The 19,292-nt window shown below is 31.4% G+C and overlaps 1 protein-coding gene across 3 annotated transcripts; it reads left to right on the plus strand.

The window, feature by feature from the left end:
- The first annotated feature begins 11,068 nt into the window (after nt 1–11,068).
- Nucleotides 11,069–16,446, plus strand: LOC120142448 (PHD finger protein EHD3-like). Of its 3 annotated transcripts, XM_039157140.1 has the most exons (7): nt 11,069–11,182; nt 11,615–11,864; nt 12,989–13,177; nt 13,289–13,546; nt 14,290–14,379; nt 14,491–14,532; nt 15,064–16,446. In XM_039157140.1, the coding sequence occupies exons 2-7, from the start codon at nt 11,625–11,627 to the stop codon at nt 15,985–15,987; spliced, it is 1,743 nt and encodes a 580-aa protein (XP_039013071.1). In that variant the 5' UTR covers nt 11,069–11,182; nt 11,615–11,624; the 3' UTR covers nt 15,988–16,446. The 3 variants fall into 3 exon arrangements, with proteins under 3 accessions (XP_039013071.1, XP_039013072.1, XP_039013073.1); XM_039157141.1 differs by lacking the exon at nt 14,290–14,379; XM_039157142.1 differs by lacking the exon at nt 12,989–13,177.
- Nucleotides 16,447–19,292: the final 2,846 nt, after the last annotated feature.

Here is a 19,292-nt window from a genome sequence, read left to right on the forward strand (position 1 = left end):
ACTGGTTATTCTTTATAAGTCAAATCTGGTCAGATCTCAATTTTCGCCGGTGCAATGACATGTGAAGAATTTGATCGATACTTTCTAAGCATCCACACATAAAAACGTTATGAACTTTGTCTAACTCTGTAGGTAATGCTAACTGGTGAGCCATCGGTCCGACTCTTTCTCAGATCTCATAAGGTCCAATGAATCTTGGATTTATTTTTCCTTTGTGCCCAAAACATAATACATTTTTTCCAAGGTGATACTTTAAGAAAAACTTTATCGGCTTCTTGAAATTCAATCACTTTTTGCTTAAAGTCGGCATAAGACTTCTGTCGATCAGATGCAATCTTTAGATTATCTTGAATTATCCTCATTTTATCTTCAACCTCTTTCAATAAATCTGAGTCAATAAGATTTTGATCTTTTAACTCGAATCAATTTAATGGTGTTTCGCATGTTCTCCCATATAAAGCTTCATACGGAGTAATCTTGATGCTCGATTGATAACTGTTATTGTAGGCAAATTATGCTAAAGGCAAATACTTTTCTCATGATCCCTTGAACTCAATCACACATGCCCTCAACATATCTTCTAATATCTAAATAGTCCGCTCTGACTGACCATCCGTCTGCGGATGAAAGGCCGTATTGAAATTCAATCGAGTACCCAAAGCCTTATGTAAAGAATTCCAAAGTGAACCTTGGATCCCTGTCGGATATAATCAATACTAGCACTCCATGCAGCTGAATTTTCTCCTTTATATACAACTCCGCATGCTTATCTAATGAATAGTCCATTTTCACTGGAATGAAATGTGCCGACTTAGTTAACCGATCAACTATCACCCAAATGGAATCCTTCTTATTTGATGTCACAGGTAGCCTTGTAACAAAATCCATAGTGACTATTTATCACTTCCACCCAGGTATAAATCTTATTTTCAATCAATTGATTATTTATATTTATGAAATTATATTTAAACACTTAAAGAAATCATAGTTAAATAATGTGATATTTTATAATTTTATGAATAGACTTGTTGATTTTGAATTGTCAAAAACACGTTATAAATTTGATTAGATTCGTGTGAGTACCATAATCTTTTAAACATACACTAATTAAATGATTAAAAAAGAGACATATATACTGTAATACCCCAAAAATTTAGACGATGACCAAAGTGAAAATTTGGAAAGTTTGATAGTCAAAGTAGAAAATTGGGAAAAAGTTTAGGGAATTAAGTGATAATTTCCTAAAAGGAATTTTATTCCATAAATAGATGGTTTACTCTAGAGAGTGAAGTTTTATAGAAATCATATTTTTGGATTTGGAATTTTAGTAAAGAAAAACTAGAAAGGGTTAAAGCCGGTAAGGAAATCGGTAATTCCGATCGAATTGGAATTTTTACAAAAATTTGAAGGATGTTATTAAATGGTTGGAAATATTATTTTAATATTTTGGATCAGAGAAATTTGGTTTGGAAATGTGCAATTTTTCAGATTCAACCGAAATAGTGGAATTTAATGACTAAAACGTAAATTTTGAACATTTAAGGGGAATTTCAGAAATAAAAGTCAAATTAATTCATATTTGACTTTGTAATATGATATGTATCAGGTGGCTTGGTTTTATGGTGAATATGAAGATTCATTAAGGGTAAAAATGGAAATTCTTATGGAATGGAATAAAAAATTCCATTATGATATTATATTAAGCATGTCCTAGATATAATTAACATTAGAATAACAATAATGGGGGAACATTTCAGCTTCTTCTTCATCCAAGACCGACATCTCCAAGCTTGCAAAGTAGGTATTTTTGTTTTGAATTTTGAAGCAACTTGTTGAGAAATATACTTAGGTGTGATTAGGAAAAATATTATGCGTTCAATTCTCTACGTTTTGACATGAATATTACTACGGTTCAAGTTCAAGTTCATCTTGAGTTGATGAAGGGGATGTTGATTATTGTGTTTTATGGGTTTTGAAGAGTTAAGTGATTTTAAAGAATTGGTTGTAAGAAATGATTAAGAAACTATGAATGAAGTTAAAGAAAACAGTTTGGATTTTTAAATCTGGAAATAGGTTCGAAAATTCACAAGAAATTATATAAAACTAATTTCGAGGTTAGTTTTATATATTTATGTTCATATATTTGATCTAGTTTTGTTTAAGACAAACGGGGATCAATTTCATGGTGTATACAAAAAGATATGGATTTTTAACCAAGGAAATGTCAGAAAAATCGGACAGCAGATGTTGTAAAACAGATTCTGTTGGTCAACTTTGAAAATTCACCATAAATTGTATAGAATGAATTGGAAGGAAATCTTTATATGGATAGATTCATATTCGAGTATAGTTTTTAACGGAAGAAACGTAATTGAATTCTGGAATGTATATCAGTACAAAATATTGATTCTTTAAAGGTAATGCAAGTTGTCTGAATTCTGGAAAATTGATGGGTTGTTGTGTAAATTGGAAAAGTTGGTTCCAATGTTAAAAGAAGTTGTTAAGTACTGAGTATTTGGTAGAAAATGAGTTCCAACTATATTATGAAAATATTTTGGGATGTGTTTATGTTAGTACAATACTAACATATGTAATCGTTATGAATTGTGATTTATACAGATTATGATTGATTTACGATTGAAGCAAGTCAAGTGTAAAAAAGGTTTATTGTGGAAAATAGTCAGGTTCGTATTTTGAAAGATATAAAGTGTCAAGGTGAGTGCAATATATGCATGAAATTATACATGGATGCTTTATATATAATCAGGTAGACTTGCGATAAGTCAACCTTGTTTATAGCAGTATGATATTATGTCATTTATCATATATTTGGCATATTCTAAATATGTCAAAGGTGGAATATAAAATGCATTGATCACTGATTTTTGCATATGATGTTATCATGAATATATATGATTTTATCATGAATGATATTGTAGATATGAACTAGCCAATGTTAAATGATATTGATATACTTTTCCATGGACGGATCAAATAAAATTGACTATATGCCCAAGTATGTTATTGAGGATCAGTGGTATTAATGGCATGCCATAGAGTCTGGCAGCTACATATTACATAGCACTAGAGTGTCTAGAGAAGGCACATAGTGTAGGCCTTAGTGTCTAGTGAAGACACAGTACAAACACTACAGTGTACTAGGTGGGTAAATCCTGACCTCAGCACTATGGTGCACTATTAAGTGAGCAAAGCTCAACCTCAGCACTTCGGTGCAATATTTGACTCCTATACCAGTTTCCTCATACAGTTATTCTATGGGCTATGGATAATGGTTTATTGCCTAATAAATGGTAAGTATGAAAAATAGGCTTACGAGCTTATGGAATAATGGCAAGTATATTGGTAAAATAAGCTTACGAGCTTATGGTAATAATGGTAAGCATGTTGGTAAAATAAGCTTACGAGCTTACGGAAATAAATGGCAAAATATTGGATATGCAAATAAAATGATTTTATGGCATTTTGAATTTGACATTGAAAATCATGCCTGAATTGTATTGCACTGATTATTGTTTTTAATTGCCTCACTAAGTATATATTTAGCATATGATGATTTTCACGCGTAGGTAAAAAGTCAGTAGTGAAATAAAGAGTTTAAAGCGACATCAAGCATCGATACATTGTTCACTATTCACGGTACTGTTAATCGCTATTCATAAAAAAAAACTTTTGAATTAAATTTGCTATTAAAAAATATAAATTATATGATATGATATTTTTATAATATCAATTACCATTTTAAGAAAATAAATTTTAAATGTATTTTGAAATGCAAATGGTTTTCGAAAATTCGGGTGACATCTATAATTTGTATAGGTATAATTATACGGGTTATGGGTGTTACATTTATTGGCATCAGAGCTACAGGTTTAGCCGATTCTAGGACTAAACCGAGGTTGTTTTGAGTTAAAAAGTGTATACATGCCACTAGGATGTCAAAAGTTACTGATAGTTGTATATATACTGTGATGATGCTTATTGAGAGTAAAGTTATTCTTTACTAAAGTATGATGATTCTGACTATGTTCAGATGTTGGAATTAAAGACAAAGGTAAGAAAGTCGAAATTATTGAAAAGAAGGTCGAGATTGAAATCGACAAAAAAAGGGACTGACATGACTTATGTAAAACACCTTAGAAGGGTGGATGTTATAAAGGATTTTTCTCCATTTTGTGGAAGAAATGATTCAGTTTCCAATGAATATTATAAATTGGACGAATCTATTAAAAAGTTTGAATGGCTTACAAGAAAAGTCGAATCGGATGAGGATCCAGAGGAGATTTTTGAATCTGTGATGATTATGAGGTTTATCCAGGTAAGCTTAAATAAGTGAGAAATATTTAAGCTAAGCATTAAATTGTTTAAATCATTGTTGATTTGAGTAAGAGAAATGAGTAAGCGGTAAATATGATTTCTGCTAAAAGTTTACAGAAAGTTGAGTTATTAGTGAATCAAATGGTTATGAGTTGGATTGAGAATAGATATCAAGTCCATAAAGCTGGATAGAGTTACCTTGTGAAGGTAAATATGTGAGAATGGATTGTCTAACCATTCCATGCTATAATAAAAATATTGTTTAGATTGAGATGGATTCTCAAGAACTTGAAAAGTGTCAGATTCTTAGTGAGAGGAAAAATAGTAAATTACTTGATAGTGCGATTTTAGCATTAACTGTTAAGAAGTTATTGCTACAAATTTATCAAGTTTTCTTATTGAATGATTTGAACATTGAAATTTTCATTTGAGATGGAAAATGTTTTAACTGTTAGAAAACATTTTTTTGGATCTAGAAAAGTTATACAGATTTCCTTAAGAATGAAATAAGGAATTCTAAAGTAGAGATATTCAATTCTATTTGATATCAAGTGTTGTTATAGCGGAAGACCCATAGGTCACAGTCATTATACAAGTGCTAGATGGACAGATAGTGAATGTCAGATAAAGATTCAGGAGTTTATGTTAATGATGAATTTTATGTGATTATCATTAACGGGTTTTAGATCATTTTGATCATGAGTTGGTTGTCTTTGCATTAAGGTTGGATTAATGGTCGCAAGAAGCGATTAATTTAGAAAAATGCAGAGAAATTAAAAATTTTAATGATTGATGAAAAAGTGAAATCATCAATAAGTGATATCAACAATGGTTACGATTAAGATGACATAAGAAAAAGATGCATAGCTTTTCTAGCTAAGGTGATAGATACTCAAGTATCTGAAGTAAGATCATATGATATTTCCATAACTTGGGAATTTCCATAAGTCTTTTTATATTTATTATTATGGGTTACCTCCAGATTGAGAGGTGAAATTTAATATTGATGGTTATCAATGTATTGATCTTGTATTTATGGGTTCATATCGAATGATTTCAATTGAGTTAAAAGAATAAAGAATCAATCGCAAGAATTGATAGATTAAGGATGCATTAGACCGAATATTTTACCTTGGGGTAAACCAGTGTTGTGAAAAAGAAAAATAGATATATGCAATTATTCATAGATTATTGAAAATATTATTGATATTTAAACAAAGTAACTATCAGGAACAAATATCCTATTTTGAGAATTGATGACTTGTTTTATCAGCTTAAAAGGAGCAGTAATGTTTCTAAAATTGATATTCGAATGGGATATCGCCAGTTAAATTTTAAAGAGGAAGACGATTCCAAAGATAGTTTTCAGGAAACAATATAGACACTACGAGTTGTAGTAATTTCGTTTGGTTTGAAAAATGCTCTTGCAACATTCATGGATTTGATGAATCGAGTATTTCAATTTTACTTGGATTAATTTGAGGTGGTTGTATTGATGACATTCGGATATACTCGAATACAAAGATAGAGCATGATGCTTATCTTCGTATTGTACTTGAAATATTTTTTGACTCAAAAAGAGCTCAATCTGAGACAAAGAAGATGGATAAAACTTTTAAAGGACTATGATTTGATCATTGATTATCATCTAGTCAAGGCAAATGTTGTAGCAAATGCACTTAGTCGGAGAACTTTTTCAGCTTTGCGAGCTATGGATGTGCGACTATTGTTGAAAGAAAATGGTGCACTATTGGATTAATTAAAAGTAAAACCGATATTTTTATATCGGATAATAGAGCTACAAAAGAAAGATGGCAAATGCTTGGAAAAGATTTCACTAGTGGAAAAAGGTGAGACTAAAGACTTTGAAATCAAATTAGATGGATGTCTGTATTATCGAGGAAGAATTTGTATTCCACATAATGATGAATTGAAGAAAGATATTCTTTCTCAGGTACATTATAGTCCACTGACTATGCATATAAGTGGGGAAAAATGTATCATGATGTAAAGAGTTATTTTTGTGGCTAGGTATGAAAAGAAATATTACTGAGTTTGTTGGTACATGTTTGACATGTCAACAAGTAAAAGCTGAGAATCAAGTACTTTTGTAATTGTTGCAACTGATTTCTATTCCAGAGTGGAAGTAGAAAAAAATACTATGGATTTTGTTAATGAATTTCCTTTGATATCAAATAAAAAGGATTTCATTTGGGTGATAATGACCGGTTAATTAAATCGGCATATTTCATTTCAATGTGAATGGACTATGCAGTGGATAAATATACAGAGTTGTTTATCAAGGAGATAGTTGAATACAAGGAGTATCAATATCCATTATATTGGATAGAGATCCAAGGTTTAGTTTAAGATTTTGGAATTCTTTGCATAAAGCATTGGGTACTCGATTGAATTTTAATACGACTTTCATCCACAGACGGATGGTAAGTTAGGGAGTACTATTCATATATTAGAAGATATGTTGAGAGTATGTGTGATTGATTTCAAGGATATCATGGGAAAAGAAAAGTATTTGATTTTAGTAGAATTTTCCTACAATAACAGTTATCAATTGAGTAACAAGATGGCTCAGTATGAAGTTTTATATGGGAGAAAATGTCGAACATCATTAAATTGGTTCGAGTTAAAAGATCAAAATTTTGTTGACCCAGATTTTTATTGAAAGAGGTTGAGGATGAAGTAAAGATAATCTCAAGATGATATTGGATCGGCAAAAGTCTTATGTAGACTTGAAGTGAAAAGAGATTGAATTTCCTGAAGGTGATAAAGTTTTTCTTAAACTATTGCCTTGGAAAACAAAATTTTGTGTTTTGACTGCAAAAGGAAAACTAAGTCTAAGATTCATTGGACCTTATGAGATATTAAAAACAGTTAGACCGATGGCTTATTAGTTAGCATTAACTATGGAGGTAATTGTGATCTAGATTTGGACAAAGTACACAATATTTTTTCATGTGTCGATGCTTGGAAAGTATCGACCAGAGCTTTTATATGTCATTTAAATAAAGGAAAATTTGGGGTTTGATTTATGAAGAATAATCCATTTGGATCTTAGCTCGAGAAATCAAAGAACTGCCTAACAAGACGATTTCTCTAGTTAAAGTGATTTAGAAAAATCATAATGTTGAGGATGTTACAAGGGAAAAAGGAATTTAGTGATGATTGAAAGACTATTGAATTATTCTTATCTTTAGAGAAAGATGAGAGTTTTTTTTAAAAAATCCCTATTTTGGTGGGATTCATTTTGGATAAACTTCTTTATAAAAATGGAGTTAGTGTTTTCTTATAAAGTTTTAAAATTCGAGGATGAATTTTCTTAAGGATGGGAGAATTGTAATACCCTAAAAATTTAGACGATGACCAAAATAAAAATTTGGAAAGTTTGATGGTCAAAGTAGAAAATTGGGAAAAAGTTTAGGGAATTAAGTGATAATTTCCTAAAAAGAATTTTATTCCATAAATAGATGGTTTACTCTAGAGAGTGGAGTTTTATAGAAATCATATTTTTGGATTTGGAATTTTAGTAAAGAAAAACTAGAAAGGGTTAAAGCCGGTAAGGAAATCGGTAATTCCGATCGAATTGGAATTTTTACAAAAAATTGAAGGATGTTATAAAATGGTTGGAAATATTATTTTAATATTTTGGATCAGAGAAATTTGGTTTGGAAATGTGCAATTTTTCAGATTCAACCGAAACAGTGAAAGTTAATGACTAAAACACAAATTTTGAAAATTTAAGGGGAATTTCAGAAATAAAAGTCAAATTAATTCATATTTGACTTTGTAATATGATATGTATCAGGTGGCTTGGTTTTATGGTGAATAGGGAGATTCATTAAGGGCAAAAATGGAAATTCTTATGGAATGGAATAAAAAATTCCATTATGATATTATATTAAGCATGTGCTAGATATAATTAACATTAGAATAAAAATAATGGGGGAATATTTCAGCTTCTTCTTCATCCAAGACCGACATCTTCAAGCTTGCAAGGTAGGTATTTTTGTTTTGAATTTTGAAGCAATCTTGTTGAGAATTACACTTAGGTGTGATTATGAAAAATATTATGAGTTCAATTCTCTACGTTTTGACATGAATATTACAAGGTTCATGTTCAAGTTCATCTTGAGTTGATGAAGGGTATGTTGATTATTGTGTTTTATGGGTTTTGAAGAGTTAAGTGATTTTAAAGAATTGGTTGTAAGAAATGATGAAGAAACTATGAATGAAGTTAAAGAAAACAGTTTGGATTTTTAAATTTGACAGTAGGTTCGAAAATTCACAATAATTTATATAAAAAAATTTCGAGGTTAGTTTTATATATTTGTGTTCATATATCGATCTAGTTTGCTTTAAAACAAACGGGGATCAATTTCAAGGTGTGTACAAAATGATATGGATTTTTAACCAAGGAAAGGTCAGAAACATCGGACAGCAGATTCTGTAAAACAGATTATGTTGGTCAACTTTAAAAATTCACCATAAATTGTACATAATGAATTATAAGGAGTTATTTATATGGATAAATTCGTATTCGAGTCTCGGTTTTAAAGGAAGAAACATAATTGAATTCCAGTATGTACATAAATACAAAATATTGATTCTTTAAATGTAGTGCGAGTTGTCTGAATTCTGGAAAATTGATGGGTTGTGTAAATTGAAAAAGTTGGTTCCAATGTTAAAATGAGTTGTTAAGTACTGAGTATTTGGTAGAAAATCCAATGTTAAAATGAGTTGTTAAGTACTGAGTATTTGGTAGAAAATGAGTTCCAAATATATTATGGATTTATTTTGGGATGTGTTTATGTTAGTACAATACTAACATATGTAATCGTTATGAATTGTGATATATATAGATTATGATTGATTTGCGATTGAAGCAAGTCAAGTATAAAAAGGGTTTATTGTGGAACATAGTGAGACTCATATTTTGAAAGATATAAAGTGTCAAGATGAGTGCAATACATGCATGAAATTATACATGGATATTTTATACATCATCAGAAAGACTTGCGATAAGTCAACCTTGTTTATAACAACATGATATTATGTCATTTATCATATATTTGGCATATTCTAAATATGTCAAAGGTGGAATATAATGATCACTGATTTTTGCATATGATGTTATCATGAATATATATGATTTTATCATTAATGATATTGCGGGTATGAACGGCCCAATATTAAATGATATTGATATACTTTGCCATGGATGGATCAAATAAAATTGACTATATGCCCAAGTATGTTATTGAGGATCAATGATATTAATGGCATATCATAGAGTATAGCAGCTGCATATTAGGTAGCACTAGAGTGTCTAGAGAAGGCACATAGTGCAGGCCTTAGTGTCTAGTGAAGACACAATACAAACACTGCGGTGTACTAGGTGGGTAAATCCCGACCTCAGCACTACGGTGCACTATTAAGTGAGCAAAGCTCGACCTCAGCACTTCGGTGCAATATTTGACTCTTATACCAGGTTCCTCATACAGTTATACTATGGGCTATGGATAATAGTTTATTGCCTAATAAATGGTAAGTATGAAAAATAGGCTTACGAGCTTATGGAATAATGGCAAGTATGTTCGTAAAATAAGCTTACGAGCTTATGGTAATAATGGTAAGTATGTTGGTAAAATAAGCTTACGGAAATAAATGGTAAAATATTGGATATGCAAATAAAATGATTTTATGGCATTTTGAATTTGACATTGAAAATCATGCATGAATTGTATTGCACTATTATTATTTTTAATTGCCTCACTAAGTATATACTTAGCGTGTGATGATTTTCATGTGTAGGTAAAAAGCCAGTAGTGGAATAAAGAGTTTAAAGCGACATCAAGCATCGAGGTGTATATTTTCAATATCAGTAAGACATCCTAAGATGTAATGTTGATTATATTTTCAATAGCAGTCACTATAGCAGTGCATCGATGCACAAATATAATTCGAAATTTTGGTGCGTCGGTGCACTGTTCACGTCAATGTAGCAGTATACCAGTACACTGTTCATGGTACTGTTCATCACTATTCATAAAAAAACTTTTGAATTAAATTTGCTGTAACAAAATATAAATTATATGATATGATATTTTTATAATATCAATTACCATTTTAAGAAAATAAATTTTAAATGTATTTTGAAATGCAAATGGTTTTCGAAAATTCGGGTGACATCTATAATCTGTATAGGTATAATTATACGGGTTATGGGTGTTACATATAGATACGTCGTTGTCTAATATAACTGATACAGCACACTTAACGTTTTCTTTCCAAATAAATTTTATAATTTTTTAAATATTTATAACCTCTTATTTTCATGTTCATTCATTTTTTTCCTTACCATGAAAATTTCTAAACTCGTCCAAATTCATTCCACATAACTATTTATTAAGGAGTATTATTTTTAAATTAAATATTATTATATAAATAATTATTAAATAAATATTATTCCCATAAAATTACCTGGAGAATGTGGCGATTTGAGTAAATATGTTTTCCTGATTGGTCAGAAATATATGTTTGAGATTCTAACAGTAAATTGACTTGAGCTTTGACTTTTGGACTGATCATTTTAGTTGCTCTAAACAACCGGCACCTGTTGGTGTTAACTCGCTATCAACCAGAATCATCCGGTCTCGATCCGATCCAACTAAACAAACGGAAAAATAAAACAGTACACTAAAGAAATGGGATAAGACGAGAAGTTGCAGAGGGAAGATTAAAGTTTCAGAGAAAAATAACACTGAGCACATTCTCTCAAATCTTTTTAGGGTTTCAAATTTCGATTTATGCTCTCAATTTTTCAACTCAGGTATACCCTCTTTATTATTCTTTCATTTTCATTATCAGTTTTCTTTTTGTTATTTGCTGCTTGGTTCTGGAGAAATGCAGGTAGGGAGAGGGAGAGAACGTACTTGTATAACTAGTGGAATTTCTAATTCTTGAACTTTAAATAGTTTAAAATTTAGTGAAGAGTGAAGTTCTGTTAAACTACTATGCTTAGTTTGTATTACCCCCCCCCCTTTGTTTTCATCGTTTTTACTGTAATTAAAGAGCAGGGGATGGTTTATTTTCGGTTCAATTTACTTGTTGGTTTTTTATTTGATTTCTTAGTTTCATAACGATTCTTTTCACTGAATTTGATAATTTTAAAGTGTTTATTTGATGGTTTTGTGAATTCGGAAGATGACGCTGGTTTATAACAGTGAAACCCTAACTCTCTGTTGAAATGCTTGGAAACTAGGGTTTTGTGAATGGTAAAAATGGGTCTTCAGGAGGAGACATGCAATGGTGAAGAAACAGAGTGTGGGGAGGAGATTAAGTGCTTCAGGAGTGAACCAGTGGGTAATGGGTGTGGATATGAATGTATGAATGATTCTGGTGATGGAAATTCTGGAGCAAGTGAGAGTTTTCGAACATATAAGAGGCGCAAACAGTTAAGTTTGTGTTCAAAGATCAGAGTGCAAGATGGCAGTAAAGCATCATCAGACCAGGTAGATTTTGATAGATGTTTCTGAATATGTATGTTTACAGTTGTAGCTGTTAACTTTCTTGTGTTGTTGTAATGTTTAATGCTGAGATGGGCATGTGATGATTAAGGTACTTTTCACCAGGCCATGTTTCAATATATTTTTTTTCATAAGAGCTTACTTATTGTACATTTAGGCTGTTGATAAAAAAGATTAACTTGTTTGCAATGAGATGGAACGATCTGATTGGAGACTATCCTATGGGTATGATGAAGATTTCACTGGATTGTTGGGTACTTAAAAGAAAAGTTCAAGCTATTGTATTAGGTTTATAACTATTGTGCATAGTATGTCATAAATATGCAAGTTTGCAGTGCCTAGAAATTTACAATGAGTAGTTGTTTCTTGTTGATGGTATTTTGGAACTCCTGTAGTATTTGGGTGGCTTTGTTGGTTGAAAGAAGGTGATTCTTTTGCAAATGTAATTTCTTCTTCCACGAGACTAGAAATTATTTGCAAGTGAAAGTTTATTCAGCAAATATTCTTAAAAGTTGGCCTTAGCCCTCCAACGTAGTTCTCTAAGGATTCATCAAGATGTGTGTTGAATGGGAGTGGGATGTGAAGAATGTTAAAATTTTCTCTTACGGTAACATCAGCGTGTTTCACTCATGTCTTTCAGAGGAATAGGGGCTAATGTATTTGAGAATTTTAATCCTGTTATCCTGTCTTACAATGATAATTGAAAGTGATAGTTGTTTTTGACAAGTTTAATGTTTCTATTCCTTAAGTGTCCTGTATCTTTAATGAAGAAAATCTTTTCAGCATTACATATAAACCCCAGAAATAAATTACTGGTTTAAGACTATTAGCTATCTTTAGGTCACTAAGGAAGTAGAAGCTTCTGAAGTTAGAGAAGCAAGCTATGATAGTGTAAAGGTTCTGAATTATATACAGCAAGATTTATGATTTGGCCCTATGTTATCCAAACATAAGGATTTTCTCTCTCTCTCTCTCTCTTTCATGAATACCCAATATTCCTTTTGCACTGATAAGTTCTTGTCTTTTTTGTTCTTTTTAAGAAAGATGTTTGGCTTTTCAGACCACAAAGTACGCTTGACGTGCTAATGGATTATACTTACTGTGAGCAGGTCACACTTCCTGGGACTGATCATTGTGCTTCTTTAAATGAAAAGAACTATCTTTTACAAAGGAAGTGGAGAAATGTTGTATTGGAGCACATGCATCAGTTATTAAGTGGTGATGAAGGTGGTATACAGCGTTGCATTCAAGATGCACTTTTATTTCATCGAGAAAATGGTTGTAATGTGACATTTAAGGTTTATGTTTTTATCTAACCTCCATGTCGTCTATCATGTCTTGCACTGATCTTTCTCTAGTCAATTTTCTTTCTGATGTATTGAAATATTAATTTTCTGATTCATCTAAAGGATTCTGAGGAGCTGGAGGCTGTTATATCTAACAGTTCTTCAAAGGAGTCAAAACCTCAAACCACCACTGAGATTTGTCAGCGTGTTTTCTTTGAAATTATAATTTCTGAAAAATTCAAATCCTTGTGCAAGCTTCTATTTGACAATTTCCAAGGGATCAAGTTTGATAGATTCTTTCACTTAAGTCTCATGAACTCAAGGATGAAAGGTGGAGCTTATGAGCAATCGCCTATGCTTTTCTCATCAGACATTCAGCAGGTAATTTATGCAATAATTTTTATTTGCATACCATACATTGCTTGAATGGAGCTGCTTAGTTTAAAACTAGAAATGTTACTTTGATTGAATTGAAGTTTTATAAGCTCTACTTTTGGTTATGTTTAGAACAGTATTACAGTCTGGGGCCTTAGCTGGATGATGTTGGATTCTACATTGTCGAACTGTTGTGAAGGATATCCATAAAAATTATCTTGTTTTCAGTCACCTAATTTTCTCTTTTCTTAATGTAAAACATTCTAGAAGTCAACATTTATGGTTTATATACCACTTTTATTTAGGTAGATTTGTGAAACCAGAGTAATACCAAGAACTTGGATGGATGAGGGACCTGAGATCAATCCTTAATTTCTTCTATTTGTATATGAAAGATTTGCGATTCTTTTGAATGATTTGAGATTTGCTGCCTATTTTTAAACAGGCTTTTACTAGATCTGTTTGTCTTGTTTCTAGTTGACTATTCTTGCCTATGCATGGTGTATTTGTGGCAGATTCTTGCTTCATTTTTTTGTGTGGATATTGTTGTGTACTTTATTTTCCTTAATTTTGGTGCACAATGCAACACACTCACAGAAGCTTTTTCTTGCAAAGAGAAGAAATGCTTGTAAAATATCCCCCAAAAGTGAATAGCTTATTCCATGGAGCAGATCCAGTTTTTTTCATTACTAATTATGTATTTAGACACATACATATGTATATATGCCTTAACCTAAATTTTCCTGTAGGTATGGAGAAAACTTGAAGAGATAGGAACTGAAATTGCATCCCTTGCAAAGAACCTCTCAAACATATCAAGCACTTCTTATCATGAAAAAGTGAGCTAGTAAATACATGCTACTGCTATAGTAATTTGAATTTTTGTAATTTGTTTAAAGACTTTATAGCTGATAATGAATCTTTGAGGTGATTTTTCTTCAACCTTTCAGATTGGCTGTTCTGGTGTTGCTGTCGAAGAAGAGAAACGTGAGGTAAACATTTGTAAATTAACATATAGAAATGTGAGGTAAACGTTCATGAATTAGCTTATGGTTTTCATTTTAATACTTGCATCAACATAACTCATTGTTCTAACTTCAAATTTGAGTTGTAGGTGCATTTAAACATATAAGCTATTTTGTATCAAAAGGAAATATCTGTGTTAGGTAGTTCAGGGTGCATTTGGTGCTTAAGAGTTGGATATAGCTGATTCAGGAATTAAGATAAGACCCTGGAATTTCTACTGTTCTTATGCTTGGACAGATTCCAATTGAGTTACTGCTTTTTACTTGATGGGTCTGCTGTATGAATTTGGTATTCGTAGAGCATTTTGATGGATATTTGAATTTATCATTTGGTGGTATAGCACCTTGGTTTTAAGGCAGTAGGAGGATTCTGTCCTGAACTGTTTTCCTCTTGCTTCTAATTTGTATTACCTGCAAGCTATATCAATGTATATTTTAAGAATTTTCTTTGAAGGTTGAGTTTCATTTCTGAGAGATATTTTTTTCTATGAAACACAGTTCTGTACTCAGGAGTCGGAACCTCTTGTTAAATTAGAGCAAACTGAAACTTGTGGTATGTATAAAGTTTGCACTTGCAGGCGTTGTGGGGAGAAAACAGATGGGAAGGATTGTTTAGTTTGTGGTTCATGTGAGGTAATGTACCACGTTGCCTGTATTAAGTGTGCTGTGAAGGAGTTTCCTTTGAAAAGTTGGTATTGTGCCTGCTGTACGGAAAAGGGAATAGGATCTCCGCATGAGGACTGTGTGGTATGTGAGAGACTGAATGCCCCAGAGAATCTCAACAAAGATGCCGCTGATGAAAATCATAATGCGCACTGTGAAACATTTACTGAACTGGGAGAAAATTCAAACCGTACCATCGACCAGGGGCTATTGCAACAAGAGAACAAAACCCAACATGATTGTAAAATTTGCGGAAGTGCTGTTCAACAAGGTGAAGAGTTAAGGAGTTGTGAGCATCCCTACTGCCCCCAGAAATATTATCACGTGAGGTGCCTGACGACGAAACAGTTAAAATCATATTATTCCCTTTGGTACTGTCCTTCTTGTCTGTGTAGAACTTGCCTCATCGACAAAGATGATGATAAGATTGTTTTATGTGACGGCTGTGATGCTGCATACCACATTTATTGCATGAAACCACCGAAAACTTCAGTACCCAAAGGGAAATGGTTTTGCAGAAAATGTGAAGCTGGGATCCAGCAAATACGCAAAGCTAAAAGGGCGTATCACAACCAGGAAAATAAACTAAAAAGGAAAGGCATAGGCGGCAAACTGGCATGTGATAATCAGGAAACAAGTCGAAATCAGAAAAACGAAGAGGAGTCAGATAAAAGTAGAGGTGGGGTGGACATGCTTCTAACTGCTGCCAGTACTCTACATTTGGAGGAGAAGTTGAATGCTATTCAGATGAAGACATAGAAAGAGCCTTTCACTTGGAGGACATAACAAGATTCAGAGTTCATGGTGTAATTCTTATGCCTTTTTACAGGTATCTCCAAATGACAACTTATTTTCATTTCATTTTTTCTGCAGGGAAACGGATATCTTGGTATGCTGTAGAACTTAATTACATTTTGCTGTCATTTGGTACATAGCTGTGATGTAGATGATATCGATTATTTTTTCTTCTGCTTTGGCACTACCAAATACCATGTGTACTTTTCGTTGGGATCGGGGAAAAAGGTTAGATCTCTTTGGTTCTGAAAATCTTCCACTAACAGGGGATTGATGAAAGCAAAATGTTAGATTTGTACTATGAGAACTACATAGTTTAGAGAGGGATTATCTGAAGCAAAAGTTGTATAATTGTGTAGAAAACTCTGACCGAACAACCTGTTTTTGTTTATGAAAATTCAAAGGATAATGTTCTTTTTCTTTTTGCATCATTTCACTCATTCACTGGGTGAGCTTACTGTTGTATGTTCTTGTTTTATATATATATATATATATTAATTAGAAAAATATTGAAACTGGTTCTGGATTTATAAAAGTTTATTTGTTCATGTTGTACTTTTGATGTTATCTGTTTCAACAATGAATCACTGTTTTAACTGGATAGCTAAATTGAATGCTAAGTAGAATATTAGACCTTGCTTTTATGTCTCAGCTCGAGTAATAATTTAACGAATATTCCCTTTATATATAAAATCTTCCTCTGGTCGAACATCCTGGCTCTCAACCGGTTTCCTGTCCGAGACTCTTTGCCTTCCTTGCTTTGCTAGTCTTGGAGTTTCTTTCCGTACAAAGATGGAGCTGAGCCAGTTTTAAGAACAGTTTGGGGTTGACGTTGAAAATGACCAACCTATTCTTTCAACTTGGTATCACTGTAATTCCACCTAAGAGGAGATCAGTGAAGCTAATGTTAGATTTGTGGAGTCTGTTTCTCATGTTTTTGGCGCATGTGGCTGCTCTGATCAGGTACGGACTCATGATTTTATGTTAGGCTGACGAACTTATAAAATTTTAGGGGCGAAAACATATTATCAATAAAAAATACAGAAAATATATGATAATTTGATAATTTTAAAAATGACGACCGGGCTGTCAGTCAGTCCTTGACCCTGATAGTTGTGGAGCAGTATCAACCTCTTTAAAATGTTTGAATGTAAGGTTTGAATCTTTGGTGGTTGCTTTATCATACGGATATTTGATCGTATCGTTCTGAGAATGTTGTTTTCATCTTAAATCAGTATCAAGAAATCTTTAATTATCGTTTTGATTAAATGTACGTGTTTCGATCGTTTTGGTCAATATTGATATCTATTTATTATAGTTAGTTGTTTGTACAAGATTTTTGTATTTTAAATTAGTTTTTAATTATATTTAAAAATAGAATATAATAATTAAATTATTAAACATTATTAATAAATTTAAAATATATCTTTATATATAAATATACTTTTATGTATTATGCGTGCATATATAATATGTAATCTGTTAACAAACTAAAAATTAGAATATATGTGGAAATTATTTTAAAAATATTGATTCAATCCGAAGTAATACATCTAACCATATTGACAAATACCAGAACAAATCAACACCAGTAGTTTGTTTTTGAATATTCAGCATCAGTTTATAATAATGGTGTAGCTTTCATAATATTTTTGTTTTTACAAATTTCAAATCCTTAAATTGAATATTAAATTCATATCTTTAAAATTGAAATCAGAGTTATCCAATTTTAAATTTATTTTTTTAATTTATCTAACCACAAATTTAAATTAAAAATAAGGATTCGAACATTTTTAATCAAGAGCATACAACTTGAGTATTTATTGTACAGCTCTGATGTTCTTCCATGACTGTCTTTTTCGTTTCAATGAAGTTTGGTCAAATGACTACAAAAGCAATTTATAGAGATCAAATATGGGTATAAGTGTTGCGAGTGAAACCATATTATCTTACCAAAATTGGATATTTTATTAAACAATGTCTTTGTCGGAACGATACTTAAGCTTTTTAGGGTTATAACGGGAAGTAATCCAACTTAATCTTGGAAAAGGTTGTGTTTTAAAATAAAGAACAAATAAATAGATTTGGAGTCATCATCGACCTTTGGGTTAGGTAGGTCGAATACCTAAAAATACATTTTAAAAATTTTTAATAAAAATAATTTTAAAAGATAAAAAGTGATTTGCGTTTAACTAGAAATTCGTTTTGAAAAAGGGTACGGGAGTCGATTACGCGTGGGGAAGGATTAGCACCCCCAGAACACCTGAAATCGGTACCTAAACGATTATATGTCATCTAAATATTGAAATTTACAAATTCGAATATACATTTAAATTATGATCCTTTTTAGAAAAATATAAAGAGTATTATTTTGCATGAACAATTCTCGAAATACATTCCTTGACAGTTAAGGGGCATTTCCATAGATTCCTCATACAAAATAATATTGTCCAAATTTTAGATAAAAAACTATATTAAATATATTAAAAAAATTCATTCGAATATATAAAAGGTATTATTTTGTTTGAACAATTCTTGTAAACACATTCCTTGTCGGTTAAGACGTGTTTCTATAAATTCCTCTGGTAAAATAATATTTGAAAATATAACAACTAGCGGGAAGTTAACAAATATATAAATGATGGATCAAAATAATAAATATGGAGATTTTAGGGATTAAACTATAAAACCAACAAGAAATTAAGGCAACCATTACAAATATTTTACAAACTAGGCACTGCAATCGTAAATAAACTAGGCAAACATATTTAAAGTAAGGCACTCAAATTAAAATAATCCTAAAAAATAAGATGACAAGCGAAATGGGACTAAAATGAAATAAATAAATAAAAACAATAGCCAAATCATAATCAATCGGTGTCTAAAATGCATAAATTGAAGATATCGTATCCAAATTATAATAAAATAATAAACAAAACACAAACAGTGACCAAAATGAAAATAATGTAAAAATCAGTAACTAATTTCGAATGAACTAGAATAATAAAAACGACTAAATTAAAACAATCACAAAATATAGCACTAAGTTAAATAAATAAAATAAATAGAGGACCATTGATTGAAATGGAAAAACGCGCATAAAGTAGAGGGACATGGAAGAAAATAAGCCAAAAAGTTAGTGCTAAGAAATAAAAAGAGAAAATCACTAAATTAGTCCCTAAGTATTTAAAAAAAATTAAAAGTCACAACACATGACCAAAATGTAAAACACGCATAAATATACAGGAGCTAAACAGAAATTAAACCAA

This window comes from Hibiscus syriacus, unplaced genomic scaffold, assembly GCF_006381635.1.
Source record: "Hibiscus syriacus cultivar Baekdansim isolate YM2019G1 unplaced genomic scaffold, ASM638163v2 tig00110830_pilon, whole genome shotgun sequence".
Taxonomy (NCBI): domain Eukaryota; kingdom Viridiplantae; phylum Streptophyta; class Magnoliopsida; order Malvales; family Malvaceae; genus Hibiscus; species Hibiscus syriacus.